The sequence below is a fragment of the Manis pentadactyla genome, chromosome 11 (assembly GCF_030020395.1).
Source record: "Manis pentadactyla isolate mManPen7 chromosome 11, mManPen7.hap1, whole genome shotgun sequence".
Lineage (NCBI taxonomy): Eukaryota > Metazoa > Chordata > Mammalia > Pholidota > Manidae > Manis > Manis pentadactyla.
In genome coordinates this window covers 114,270,915-114,285,619 of record NC_080029.1, presented here as the reverse complement: position 1 = coordinate 114,285,619, position 14,705 = coordinate 114,270,915, and the positions used below count along the sequence as shown (strand labels likewise).

Genomic DNA, 14,705 nt, shown 5'->3' with positions numbered 1-14,705 from the left:
AATCCTTGTCTGTTAATTCCAGCATCTGGGTCATCTCAGGGTTGGTCTTTATTGATCGCCTTTTCTCTTATATAGGTAATATTTTTAATTTCTTTATATGTCTTGTAATTTTGGGTTATATTCTGGGCACTATGAGCAAGTGACTGTGGAGACTGAACTTTTTTGTTCCTCCAGAGAGTATTGATTTGTTGTTATTATTGTTTGTTTCCATACCCAGTGAACTTGGCTAAACTCAATTTCCAAACTCTGGAAGTTCAGTCTTTTTAGTCTTAGCTTGACTGCTTGGACCCTGCCCTCCGTACACGTAATTCAGAGGCCAGAAGTTTGGGCAGAGATTTTACAAAGAATATGGGGCTGCTTCTTTGTGGCTCTTTCTTTTCTGGAGTTTCCCTTTTCACTTTGTGGTTACAGGCTCTCCCTGGACTTGTCCTGTGTGTCTTCTCTCTGAATTTTAGTCGCCTGGAGTATTGTTGACTGGGGTCTGCCCTTGGGCTGACCTTCCCAGTGTCATTCCTTCCTCCCAGTGTCTACTTCCCTCCAGTATCTGCATATGTTCTCTCTCTAGTGCTTTCAAACAGTTGTTTTTTATGTTCCCCAGCTTGCATAGGTGTTTGCAGGAGGGTTGGTCTAATAGGAGCTGTGCATCCCCTTCCTGTAGCCCTTGTTGGTGAAATGAGGAGATGGGACCAAATAACTCCCCTTCCAACTCCCCTAATTGTGCCAAGGTAGCTGTCTGTGGCCCTGATCAAAGGCAGAGGCAGAAATAGAAGTCCTGCCCCTCCATGAGCCCTGTCAGGCCCTGTGCCAGAGCCAGGTTTGCTCGGAGGTGTGGCTTTCTTAGGCACTTGGAGGCCTGGGCCGCTGTCCATCACCACTAAGGAAGAGTGAGTAGGTGGCTGCTTATTAAATAGGCTGCATTCCTGGAACATGAATTATTATTTTGCTAAATTACGGAGTCGCCTTGCAGCTTTCCTCATGCCCCGGAGTGTGCATGCTGGCAGCAGCACCATTGGTGTGCGTCAGTGCGGGATGGCTTGCTTGACTGTGGCATCCTTCTCCCGGCCGCCGGCCCCTTCCCTCCCCTGTTTCCCACCCTCACGCCGGGAGCAGTCAGGGATATCTGTCTGCTGGGGCACTTTAATGATGCTGAGACCACCTCTCCATTGGAAGGGCTTGGGGCTAGCGCTGTTGGGAGGAATGGACTGCATGACCTCTGAGTCACCCTGAGTCATTCTTTATCTGAGAGGCTTACGTAACCCCTGCGACTGCCAAGGGCCTTCCTGTGCCGGTGAAGTAGCTTCACTTTGAGGCCAGCTTACCTTCCATTATGGGTTTTTGACAAAGTAGAATGACTTTAGTTTATGACATTCCCAAATATCACAGATTTCCCTGGAGCCCCACACTGTCATTTGTCATAACGGGTGGGCTGTAACTGGGGGGCTGGCCTGTGCGGGAGGATGCCCTTCCCAAGCTGGCCTGACCCGCCGTGGAAGGGGGGCTGTAGGCGTCTCCAGTGCCCCACCCGGCTGCTCTGCCCCAAGAGGAGCCGCCCACGGAGCAGGCTCCCCTGGGGTCCCGGTGGGGAAGCAGAAGGGCTCTGGTTTCAAAGCTTGAGGGCTTGCAGTTGAGTCCTAGTTAACACCAGGACCTTGGGGAGTTACCTCATCTCTCTGGTCTTTAATGGCCGCTTCACATCTTTTCCATTTTGACCTATGTGTGAGGAAGGGGCTTTGCCCATCAATACCCCATTTTGAGCCCCTTCTAAGGACTCAGTCCTCACACCGTCCATTTCACTGGCCATTGCATAAGCCCAGCAAGCCCCCTGTAGGAATTGACATGGGGCAGTAGGTTCATCCTAGTGGCTTTGAAATTAAAGTGACTTGGGTTTCAGTCCTGGCTCCCAAACTTATTAACTGTGTGACCTCGAATAAGTCATTAATGTCTGTGAATCTCAGTTTTCTCATCCATAAAACAAAAGGAGGGGCACGTAAAATAAAGAATAAAGGCTCCAAAAAAGAAAATAAAGGGAGCATAATAATGCTGTCTGCCTCAGGCAGAGAATGGAATGGGATTTTGCCTTTCAATCTCTCTGGCTCAGGGTGAGGTCTCAATACCCTTGTCAGCATAAGAACTGGAAACTGGGTCTTTAACTTCTGGTCCCGAGCTGCCTCTGCTCCCTGGGCCTTAGCTGCTTCCCCTGCAGGGCCAGGGGTCAGTTCTCCAGGGGTGGCATGTGAGGCTCTTCCCCAGGAGGGTTATTTTTGGTGAGAGGGAGGTTAATCCACCCTCTGGGACTGAGTCATACTCAGAGAGTCTTTTGCTGACTCTGCTTCAGTTCTCCACGTGGGTGGACCCGTTACTGGGGAGCCACAAGGAGCCCGCTTGTTGGGGTGCTGGCGGTAGGCATAGACGCTCCAGGGCCCAACTCCTGTCCTGGTCACCCCATGGGCTCCTCCAGCCCAGGGTCTGGAAGCTTTAAGGAGCCCTTGGTTGCCCTCCACAATGTCACCCCAGAAAGTATCTTTTCCTTCTAAGTATCTCTCTGCAGGGACTGGGGACAAGTCAGCAGGTGTAACAGCAGCAGTGTCAGAACTACATTCTGCATCTCAACAGCCCAGATCCTGCCATCGATTTTTCTTTATTGTGTGTTCCTTCATATTCCAAGTCGCCATGCATTTTAAAGTAATTATTGAATGGCATCCTCGATATAGCTTAACACAAATATCATTCTAACAGGAGTGATTGATTTTCAATGCTTTCAAGTAGCTCTCTCCCTTGTGCCTTAGGATCAGTTACAAGACGGCGTATCGGCGTGGTCTCCGGACCATGTACCGGCGGAGGTCCCAGTGCTGCCCCGGCTACTACGAGAGTGGAGACTTCTGCATACGTACGTAGGGGCTGCCTCTGTTCTGGCCTCCAGGGTTGGGGGGTGCAGATGGAGGGGGACTAAGAGGAAGGGAGGTAGGGCTGTCATCCAGGCCCTGGGCAGCAGGCCTCAGCTGACCTGAGGGCTCCAGAAGTTCCTGCCTGCTGCCGGCTCTGACGGGATCGTGGGTCTGGTGCAAATAGGTCAGCACAGATGCATCCATCAGGGGACCCTCCTAACAGGTCAGTGCTAGGCTTTGCTGGGGTCAGAAGAGAAGTGGATGCTTCTGGAGTAGGTGCTCTGAGGAACAATGGGGAAGAAGTGCTGTGTGCCTGGCACAGAGCTGAGGTGCTTCAAAAGGCTTCAGGGGTGGAAGGAGGGATAGATGGATGGAAGAGAGGAAGGAAGGAAGGCTGGATCTTTGGTTGGCAAGATCATTGTACCTAGAAGGAGGATGACAAGAGTAGGACAGAACATAAGGGGCCAGTTTCAGGAAGTGGGAGGGTTTCTATGAAGGACTGGGAGACACCAAAGAAAAGGCGGATGCATGAAAGACACATGTTACCTCTGTCCCTATTTGTCCATAGTGGCTCAGAAAACTGAAGCCTTAGTGTCCCCAGAGAGACAAAGGCTGAGCTCTGGCAGCTGAGGGCCTCTGAGTCGGGGTGCCATGTGGTACAGTGGGAGACACCCTGGAGCCTGCAAAACTGGCTCTGGTCCCAGTCCCCCAGGTATGTGGCTTTGGGAAAGTCATGTAACTCCTGCAGGACAGTGACTGCAGGACCCTGGTAGAGGGTCACTCACCTCTGGCCAGGGGAATGGGACTAGTACAGTGTTTTCTGGGGGGGCACTGAGGGTGCCCTTGAGAAGCTGGGAGCCCCTGTCGAATGACTGAGAGGAGAGCGCACCCCCAGAGCTCCTGCCTCCTCCTTCGGGGGCAGCTTTGCAGAGTGGTCTTCCTTGTTAGGGTTCTCCTCGCCGTTTGGGCGGGTGGAGCGAGCCAGCCCCCCAGAGAGTCTGGGCAGGGTGGGCGTGCTGATGTTGGGAACGAAATGACAATTTTCCTCTACTGATGTTTTGTCTCTCCTAATGCTGGAGAAACTCGATTCTAATTGCGTTACAGGAATGAATGAAAAATGCTCCTGCAAATGGGTTCAATAGCGACGGTTTTGCAGGAAATACAAAGTTACTCGCCCAAAGCAAACCCCACAAGGCTGTTTCCCAGGAGCAGGGCTGAGGGCTGGTGACCTGGGGTGGGGTGACTATGAGACCCAGGTGTGGAAATGAGATCAAGGCTTTGCTGTTGCTGCTCTGTCTGCCTGAAGTGGAGCAAGAGTTGGGCGTGCGATGGGACACAGGACTCATAAAGCCCAAGCAGGATGCATGTGAGCAGCTCTTTGCAGCTCAGAGCACAGTGATAGACTCAGGGAAATGATAAAGGGAGTTTGGACGTCAGCACAGGGCTCCTGGAATGGACGGGCACATCCCCTTTCTAATGGCCATTTGTGGATGTTGGTAAAGCTCCTGGCAAATGAAGAGCAGGGCAGAAGCCCTAAGTGTCCTGATGGTACAGGCTCCGGCTTGCTGACTGGGAAGGGAAGCTTCTGTCCTCCCACGTGCTCCTTATGTAATGGCAGGTGCTGCCTGCTGAGCTGGTGGCCACAGGCCAACCCACTTTCAGGAAGCCAAGCTAGGAAAGCCACCTTGAGAAGTGAAGGTGTTTCCTAGAAGGCAACAGGTGAGTATCAGCAAAGAGACAGGGCACTGAGGCATGTCGGGTGCTGGTAGTGATGACACAGAGGCTGGGTTTGAGTCACACGCAGGCCTAGGTTTGAGCCTCAGCTCTGCCCCTGACACATTCTTCCCCTTAATCTCATTGCCATGGTCTTCAGAGTACCTAGCCCATGCCGGGCACCTTTCACTTTTACATACAACTCCTCACAGTAGCCCTCTGAAGTAGGTACCCTTATTTCCCCCATTTTATTAGTAGAGAAACTGAGTCACAGAATGATTAAGTAACTTGGCCAAGGTCACACAGCTAGAAAGTGGTTGAGCTGGGATTTGAGCCTAGGCTGCCTGGCTCCACAGTCTGCTCTGAACCAGTGGGATAGGCCGCTTCTCTGTTCATGAGCCTGGGCAAGATGCCGCTGCTCTGACCTGTTTCCGCTCATGGAAAGTGGGGATAGTAGTATATACACCACCAGGCACAGCATAGGGGCTTAATGTTAGGGCCCACTCGATGGATGTGGATCTTAACATTTTTTTCTGTCTTGGCTTTTTATTTTTATTTCTCAGTGCTCCATGGACCCTCTCCCTGGGAAAATGCACATTACATATATAAACCTACACATATGCACAGTCCTTTGTACACAGTTTCAGTGGGTTCATGACTCCCTTGAAATGTACAGAGTCCTCGCACCCATGGTAAATAGGTTCTTCCATGTGCTCATGTTTATTCATTCAGCTTATACTTGTTGCTTCCTATTATGCAAGTGCTGGGGAAGAGATGCACAGGAGATATGGCTGCTGCCTTGAGGAGCTTGTAGCCTAGTGGAAGTACACAAATACAGGACACAGAGTGTATAGGTGCTTCCGTGGCATCTTCCTAAAGACGGGCAGGAGTAGAGAGAGGCTGCCGGCAGCGACACCCACTTACCAGGTGTTCGTAAGAAACCAGCTCCAGACAGCAGAGGGAAGGGGGACACCCTCCAAGGGTGTTTCAGCCTGATGTTTATTAGCAACGGCTGTGGCCCACCCACAGTGCTGTGCTGCAATTCAGAAATAGCCCCTGCCCTCGAGGAAAATGGGCCTGCTGGGAAGGCGAGATCAACATGCAGGAAAATGATTAGATAGCAGCCTGGAGAAGAACGTGGGAAGGACCAGATAGAAACCAGGCATAGGCAAGGAGGGGCTGTGACCTGCGGGCTCACGGGGGCTTCGTGGGACTTAGGGACAGATGGAATGGCATCTTGGGGGTGGCTGGAAAGGGACCCATCAGCAAAGACCTGGAGGCAGGCCTGAGCACGGTGGGTGGATCTGGGCTGGGAGAAGGAGTGTGACCCTGGCTGGGTGGGGTGTTCATTTCCTAAGGCTGCCATTACACCACAGCCTGGGTGGCTGAAACAACCCTGAGCTTATTGCCTCACAGTTCTGGGGCTAGAAGTCCAAAATCTGGGTGTCAGCTGGTCCCTTCTGAGGGCTGTGATGGGGGATCCATTCCAGGTCTCCCTTCTGGCTTCTGGTCATTCCTTGGCTTGTGGCACCCCAGCTCCACTCTGCACATGGCACTGTCCCCATATGTGTGTCTGTCTGCACATGTCCTTGTTATAAGGACAGCAGCCCAGTTGGATTAGGGCCCACCCTCATGACCGCATTTTAACTTGATTACCCTTGCAAGACCTGATCTCCAACTAAGGTCACCTTCTGAAGATTTAGGGGCTAGGACATCAACATATGGATTTTAGGGGACACAATTCAGCCCCAAACAGGTGGGTATCAGCCATTACCCAGTATTCTTTTTCCTGCTTATTGTGGTGGGAATAAAGAGTGGGGGCAGCCACCCACCTGTCCATGAGGGAGTGGTGGCCCCAGGGTCACTAATGAGAGGAAGAAATGGTAGTGATGGTTGGAGGATTGTACCCAGGGTGCTGGGTGCCACAGGAGAAGCTTGCATACCTGGGAGCCTCCTGAAGGAGCCCAGGCCCAGCAGCCCCTGCCCCTCCCCCTCCTCCTTTCCACACCTCGGAGGTCAGACAACCTCCAAGTTCACCAGAACCTGGCAGGAACCTGTCTGATGCCCAAAGGCCTCAGAACCCTACTCGAGAACCTCACCCGTGCTCTGGGAAGGAGCAGGGGGACACTGACCTCCCTCCAAAACCACCTTCCTGGAGCCTCGTTCTCAGCAGATGATAGAAGGACACTGGCCTGGGACTGAAAGCCTTGCCTGCCTCTGCCACTGACCTGCTGTGCAGTCTTGGGCAAGTCCCTTTGTCTCTCTGGACCCACTGTGGAATAGGGAGGGTCATTTCTGTGTGTGGAAGGAGGACAGATGAAACAGTGAGCGGGAGTGCCCCAGAAGGCATAGGGGTCGATACAGAAGCAGGGTGGCACTATTTTTCTCCTCTTTGTACCATTTCCTCTGTCCCAGAACTGCCATCCTTGTCCTGGAGCAGCCCACCTAGAACCATCTGCACCCCTTCGAGCCGCCCCCTCTAGGGAAAATGGAAGTTCCATGACCGGGATCCTCACCTGACCCTGGTCTGCTCTCCCACTGCGCGTGTGCAGTGCTGGCAGAAACAGGCTTGTGCACGTGTTGGCAACGAGCTATTATTGACTCTATATGAAGAGCTCTGCCCAGTGCTCTGGGGTTGGGAGGTGGTGGAGCAGGACAGAGATGGACTTGCTGCATGCAGACTTGCCCTGGAGGCAGACATGATTCTAGCTCTAGACCTGCCATCACAAGAATAAAGTTAAGCGTAAGACCTTTTACCCCAAAAATGTTCTGCTGTCATTTTTCGGTCTCACAGAATCCAGAATGAACTTGCCAGGGACTGAAGCCCTCAGGCGAGACACCCCCCCCCCCCCTCCTGCCAGCTATGGGTACAGCTGAGGCCTGGACTGCCTTGGTTGCCCAGACATCAAAGATTTCCCGAGGATCACTGGGCGTAAACATATGTCTGTCTTTCCCCTTTCTTGAGAAATAGGGCAGTGGGCATCTTGCCTCCTAAGAGGGAGTTACTTTTAATTCACTTTGGTAGTGGGGTCTGAGGCATTTTGGGAAACTCTGCTCTTTGAAAACATTAGTCTGTAATATTTCTGACTGGATGGGCTGGGTTATGCTGCAGTAACAAACAACATCCAAATCCCAGGGGCTTAAAACAATAGTATTATTTCTTATTCATATGGCATGTCTGTCACAGGCTGGCTGGGGCCTGCTCCCTGTCAGCCTCACTCAGGACCCAGGCTGCAATGTGCTGGTGGCCGTGGCGGAGAGGGGAGGGCTCTGACGGGCCTATCTGGAAGGCAGAGGGCCAGAAGTATTTAGTGAGCAGTCCTAACACTTATCACAAGTGCTGTGCAGATGCCACAGTAATCACAATTCATGGTTCAGTCAAATGTATGATCAGCACCCAGTAACCTAATATGAGAATCCCCTGCCAGCCCGAGTCTTGGGTTCAGAAGATCTGGGGTGGCGTTGGAGGAGTTTCTTACAAGCTTCCAGGTGATGCTTGCTGCTGGATTTGGAACCACACTTTAAAAGCCCCTGTGTGCCTTATGCTAAATACGGTTGCCAGCAGGTTGCCTAACAGTCCCTTGGTGTTCAGGGCCTGTGGTGGGCAATGGGGAGAGCACATGCCAGCAGCGACGGGAGCTTATCTACCCCACCTCCCTGTCTCCTTCTTCCATTTGGTAAGAGTTTCCTCCTTGGAGGAGGTAAAGCCCCCAGACTTCCAGGTGGTCATCTGGAATGTTCATTGGCCGCTTGGAATGCCAGAGCCCAGCCCCCCGCAGGGCGGTTTTCATCGAGACCCAGAGTGGAGGGTTGGCAGAAGCTCCAGGTACGTGGCTGATGGGCCAGGCTGTGGCCTAGGAAGTGGGTGAGGCCCCTAGTCGGGTTGGGCCTGACGAGGGACCGCTCAGGCCCGGTGGGGTCACGAGGGTGGCAGTGGGGGAACCAGCAGCCGAAGGTCTGGGCAGTTGGCTGCCCTGAGAGAACCTGAGGACGCCTCAGCTTTAACTCGAGTAAACTCATGCCGATTTTGGGATTTAGATACCCGTGTTTTATTATTGCAGTTTCATGGAGTCGATGTTACTTAAATATTACTCCTAAGTTTACTGATTCATTGTTCTTCCTCCCTTCTCCTTTGAGGCTCGGCCTCATTTTTGAAGGTTATCTTTAGTAGCTCTTCCCAGGAGGGCCTAGGATTGATCAGCTGTCCTGTGCTTTACTTGCCTGAAGATGCCTTTATGTTACCCTCACCCCTGAATGCTGCTTTGGCTGCCTGTGAAATTCCAGGTTTCAGCAGTTTGAGACTGTTTTCCCTTTTCTGTTCTGAACTTTGCCCTTGCAACACTCTGCAGTTTCCCCAGCATGTGGCCGGGCATGGAGTTATATTTATTTATAATCTTTGCTTCTGCAAGGTATACATCTTTAAGCGAGGGATTCATGTCCTTTATCAGTTCTGGAAAATTCTCAGCTGCATCTCTTCAGATATCTCCCTTCATTTTCTCAATTCTCTCCGATTAGAGCTCCAAAATGTTGGACTCTCTCGTTCCATCCTCTCTCTCTCCTAGGCTCTCTCTCTCTCATTTTTCATCTCTTTATCTCTCCATGCTGTATCTCTCCACGCTGTATCTTGGAAATTTTCCTCAGACCCATTTTTCAAATCCTTTAGCTCTGCTAATTAACCCGCCTGTTGAGGTCTTACTCTCGATGACGGCATGTTTCATTTCTAGGAGTTCCATTGGTTCATTCTCAGATCCGCATTTTTTTTCTTCGTGTCCTTTCCTTTCATTATTAATTCTAATCCTTCTTTTATTGCTTTAATTATTTTAAGCATATCACTTTTATAGTCTCTTTCAGAGAGTTCTTTCTTGAGCTATTAGTTCTATTAGCTCAAGTTCCCAGCATATCAATTCTCCTGTCTGTGGAGCCTGCTGAGTCGTCTTACAGTGGTGTTGTTTCCTGTGATAAGTTGCACCTTTATTTTTTCAGGCTGTGAACTCTGTAGACTTCCTGCTGCACCCCTACCCCCACCCACCCCTCTGCCCTGGGGTGTGCAAGAGCCCTACACACTAGTTTTGCATTTGCTTAGTAGGCACACTATTGGTTTCACTGGCTCATGATCAGTCTTTGCACTGGTAACTTGGTTTGGGATTGCATGCCACGTATGGTGAATGTAAGATAAATTCTAGCCGGAATAAGCAGGCAAAGAGAGGCAACAAAGGGCCAGGTAATTTATTTAAATACCCCCGGGTGATGTTCTCGTGGCCTGGGTACTACAAGCGGGAGAAGTCACACCCAGTTAGGGAGGTGGGGTGCTTATAAGGGATTAGGAGGGGGAGGAGTGGGCAAACTATCTTAGGGGGGTGTTGAGAGGTATGATTGGCTAAAGGTGACATAATAGTCAACTAGAAACTTTTTTCCTTCCAAGAGGGAGGAGGCTGACATCCGGGTCTTAGTTGGCACATCAGGATGGAATTCAGGGAGAGCTGCCCCCTTTCCATATACGGCACGGACTTTGGGGTCTGGTCTGTTCTCCCCCTATGGCATCTCTCTGTTCTGTTTGCATGTCCTTGTTTTTCCTTTCTCCAGCCTAACAGTGAAGGCTTAGGGTTTTTCCTTTTTCCTTTTTTAAAAAACTGATGTGAAATTCCTGTAATATAATATTAACCATTTTGAAGTGTACAATCCAGTGGCATTTAGTGTATTCACAGTGTTGTACAACCCTCACCTCTACGTTGTTCTAAAACATTTTCATCACCCCTAAAGGACACCCCGTGCCCATTAAGTCGCCACTTCCCATTCCCCCCTCCTAGTTTTATGTTTCTCATGGAAATATGTTTCCTTATCCAGAATCCCTTGATTTTTCCCTAGGCTGGTGGGCTGCATTTTCAAGATTCCCCTCATGGCGCTGGCAACTCCCAGGGCCAAGCGTGCCCCTGTGTGGGTGTTAAGCCCCAGGCTCCCAGCTGGGCTAGTGGGAGGGGCAGCAGCTCCCGAGGGGTCTGTTCCCTGGGCGGCCTCAGCTTCAGCACCTGACCTTCGGCAACTCCTATCAACTCCCCCTGCCTTTTCTCTCACTTAAGGTTTATCTTTCTGTCTTTGGAGCTCAGCTATGTATTTAAAAATACTTTTATTATATTTTTGGAGCATTTTTGTAGCAGAAGGGGCCTGCATTAACATTTTCTGCCCCGTCACTGGAACTGCCCCTATTTTATAGTAAGTGGTGGAGTGGGGGTGCTTTATAATGATCCTGTGACATCAAATTTCAATGCTTTCTTGGACCAATTCGCTCACCTCCAACAACTGTAAAACAGGAGTGTAGCATCTGGTGGTTTATGCCACACTTTCCCGTACAGACACCCCTTGCTCTTTACAGGTAGGACAAGTGAGTGTTATTCTTCCTGTCCTCGTTCCCAGAGGACTCTGGAGTCGAAGAGGCCGAGTGACTTGTCCGCGTGGATAAGCACGGCCCAGGCATTGAGATCGGGGCACCTTCCAGTCCGGGACTTTCCCCTCCTGCTGTGGGTTTTCGTTCAGCAGGAGGGACCTGTGGCCAGAAGAGAGGAGCAGTGTCAGACAGAAGGACAGGTGAAGAGGTTTGTGGGTAAAGGAAGGGACTGAAAACAAACCGGTTTGATCTCACATCTTGCTAAGGTGGGTCCCAATAGGTGCCAGAATCAAGGTAGAGAGCCGGGGGCAGCGGTGTGTGCAGAGCTGAGGGTGTTGTCTGAAACCTGGCCACTCCACCAGGTTGCTGGGGAGCATGAGTCCCTGCTGGGCCTCCAGGAGGCTCCCCGGGGAGTCCCGCCTGCTGCCGTCACCAGGAATAGAGCTGCTGCTGCTCCCCTGGGCCACCAACACCTGGCGCTGAGCTCTGCTGCCTAGAACAACAGCCATCCTTCCCTCTGTTTGTCCATCCATCAACATTTATTAGATACCTGTGCCTTGAAGGCATTGCTGAGTCCTGGGGATGGTGAGATGAATAAGAAGCATGTGATCTAGTCAGAGAAATGGTTCCATATATGTATATAACATATATGTATATGTGTAACTTAAAAAATTATAACACAGTATGATAAACACACTTGAAGCTAACAAGGAAACAGAGGGTGTCACCAGGCTGGTGGTGGGGGAGGAATGGCTGCCTGGCTGCCCTGACGGGTCCTTGCTGAGGGGCCAGAGTCAGTGTAGTCACCACCGTCCTGTCCCCAGGCTTGTGGGCTTCGAACACTGATTTAGGACGCCCAGGGTGCCTGAGCACCAGTTCATGCTTTGTAATGATCAAACTGAAAAATACTGGTGCTTAACCCTGCTGCCAATTAATTCGTTTACAATGAGAAATCTACCAAAAATTTGCTCTTGTGTATTTGTTTGTGCTTTTCAGGCCTTCAGCAAGTAATTGTTGGGTGTTCATGGTCTAGGCACCCCCAAGGCCCAGTGGGTTCTCTGGACACCTGTCCTGTTAGCAGCTATATTCAATTCCTCCTGTTTCACTCTAGGGCACCACCTATTTGGGAGCCCCGTGGCAGTTGGTTCCAGGTGCTCTATGCCCACAGAGTCTGGGCCCCGTCTGTCACTCTGTCCCACTGGTTGTGATACTGTCCCACTTGGCCATCCATCCCATTCAAAAGTGAGTTTCTGAAGCAGAAGAACCATGTCTTCTACATGGGTTACTCCAGGGCCAGTCACAGTGCCCAGCATTTAGTGCTGAATAATTATTGAATGAGTGAGTGGGAGAATGAATGAATGAAATAGAAGTAAACCCCAAATACTGAGAAACTACTTAGGGAGAAGCTGCTCCCTCTGTCCGGGGAATCAAAGGGCAGGGGCATCAAAGAAGACTCCTTGAAGAAGGTTAGTTTTTCTTTTTTTAGCTGAAGTACATATGATAAAATGCACAGAGTAGAGCTTGATGAACTTTGACATGTATACACTCATGTAACCATCACCCAGATCAAGATATCAGTCAATCTCACTGTTTTTCCCACTTTCACCTATTTCAGCCATCCCCACACCCTGAAGGAGGTTAGTTTTGGGCTGAGTCTGAAAGATGAGTAAGAGCTTGCCAGGACAAGAGGTATGCAATGGTTAAGACAAAGCACAAGTTTTGAAGCCTGCCTCTTCCCATGTGTGACCCTGAGCACATGACCTCACCTCTCCGTGCCTCGGTTTTCTCATCTGTAAACGAAGATGGGGCCGTAGTAAGTACCCACCCCGCTGGGCTGTCATGAGGATTAAATGAGTTACCACAAAGACAGTATTTAGTTCACGGACTGCCACATAGTCAGAGCTGGGTAATGTTTCTTACTGCTGTTTGTATTATTTGTGTGTGTGTCGGGGGGGGGGGCATTCTCTAGCAGAGGGGGCAGCGTGAGCCGAGGTGAGAGGTGGGAAAGAGCACACAGGATCGGGACACTGACGACAGGCGCCTGCGGCCAGAGCACAGGAAGAGTGGGGGAAAGTGGTAGGCAAAGGGGCTGCAGGGGGGCTGGGGCTGGACCCTCCTCACCACACCAGGGAACCTGGAAAATCTCACGAGGTCACTGAGGGGTTAAAGCAGCCGGTGACATGCTCACAGTGGGGTCAGGGAGCCATTGGGGCAGCAGCATGGAGGACCCTAGGAGGGGTGAAAGGCAAGGTGGGAGGCCAGGGTAAGGGTGAGTGAGCTGTGGGCGGCCGTGCTAGGCACTGTGGTCAAGGGGACACAGCAGCTCTGGGGCCTGGCTGGCTGTGTTTTGCTGGCCTAGCCCTCAGTTCCCCTGCGAGGCCTTTCCCCACCTGCAGCAGGGGCCAGCAGGGCCCTGTGTGCTGACACAGCCAGGAAGGAGCTAGGCGCTGCTTCTTAATTACCACCTGCAGCTATAATTAAACCTCTGCTATCCGGACAGGGAAGCCTTTATTAGTGTCAGAGCAGTCAGGCATTTACGTAAGTCCGCTTCCCAGATGTCCTGGGCCAGGGGAAGCCTGTGAAGTAGCTAACCTGTCTCCAAGCCTAACTCCCTGTATCTCTGTGGAAATTCCCAAATGCTCCCACCTTCCATCTTCTGAATTCCCCCCATGCCTATGGGATACCACCTCGGCTTGCCGGGTGCTTGCTGCTTCTCCGAAGTTCTCACCATGCTGCAGGCCCCACGGGGTCTGGCCCTGGCTCACGCTGTGACCCGTCCCCCATCTCTCCCTCTCCCATGCTCCTTCCCCTCCTTGCTCCTTCTGCATGTGCTCGTGCTCCCACCTCAGGGCACAGGAGGACTTGGGTGCTGTTCCCTCTGCCCGAATGCTCTTCCCCCAGGTATCCCCTTATTTCCCTCAGTCTCTTCTCCAATGTCATTATCAGAGAGTCTTTCCTGACCACCCATCTGAAATAGCAGTCCCCTCAACATCTTTCTGCACCCCTCCTTGTTCTGTTGGGTTTTTTTTTAAATTAGCACTATCACTACCTGACATGGAGATAGAATATATAAATTTTCATTTTCTCTCTCCCCAGCTAGAACATATGCCCGACAGGGACAAAGGACTTTGATTTGTTTCTAGCTGATACTTTACTCCTAGAACAGTACCTGGCATAGAGTAGGTGTTTAATAAATGATGAATGAACGAATGAGCAAACAAATGAACTCTAAGCCCCTAAGGGCAGGAGCCCCCCTTTTAAAAACATTGCTGTGTGGTCTACACTGGCTCACAACCTGCGGGCACACAGTAGGGGCACAGAAAGTACAGTCATCAGGTACCTTCTGTTCCCATTCTGCCTCGCCTCCTCTCATATTTTTGACCCTTCCCTCCCATGTCCCCTCTGCTGCTACTCCAAGTGCTGTGCCGCAGGCTTCTCCATGCAGAGCCTGGTCATTCTGCCTCGCTTCCCAGGGTCCCACTGGGGTCTGCTGACCCTCTGTGCCCACCCAGGCATAGAGAGCTGAATTCTCCAGGCTCTCTCTCTCTCTCTGGGACTTCATGTGGGCTGCCTCTGCTTCCTAGAACCCTTGGTCCTGCTTTTCAGTATCTGCCTAGTGGCTCAGAGACTCAGTGCACAGCTGCCTGGTCTCTGAAAAACCCGACACCAGCCCACCCTCTCCCCTCCCAGTCCTGATCTCAGCCCCTTTCACCCCCACCTGCCCT

General features: G+C 51.4%; 1 protein-coding gene across 9 annotated transcripts in view; it reads left to right on the top strand.

Annotated features, from left to right (window-relative positions):
• The window catches only part of MEGF11 (multiple EGF like domains 11), a 333,487-nt gene that overhangs the window by 118,930 nt on the left and 199,852 nt on the right, over positions 1-14,705 (top strand). For all 9 annotated transcript variants that reach the window (XR_008992643.1, XM_036932243.2, XM_036932236.2 and 6 more), the window contains exon 4: positions 2,787-2,887. Coding sequence is in view for 8 of the 9 variants with exons in the window: in XM_036932243.2 (XP_036788138.2) it covers positions 2,787-2,887 (101 nt within the window). In the remaining variant the exon portion in view is untranslated. The remainder of the gene's footprint in view (positions 1-2,786; positions 2,888-14,705) is intronic.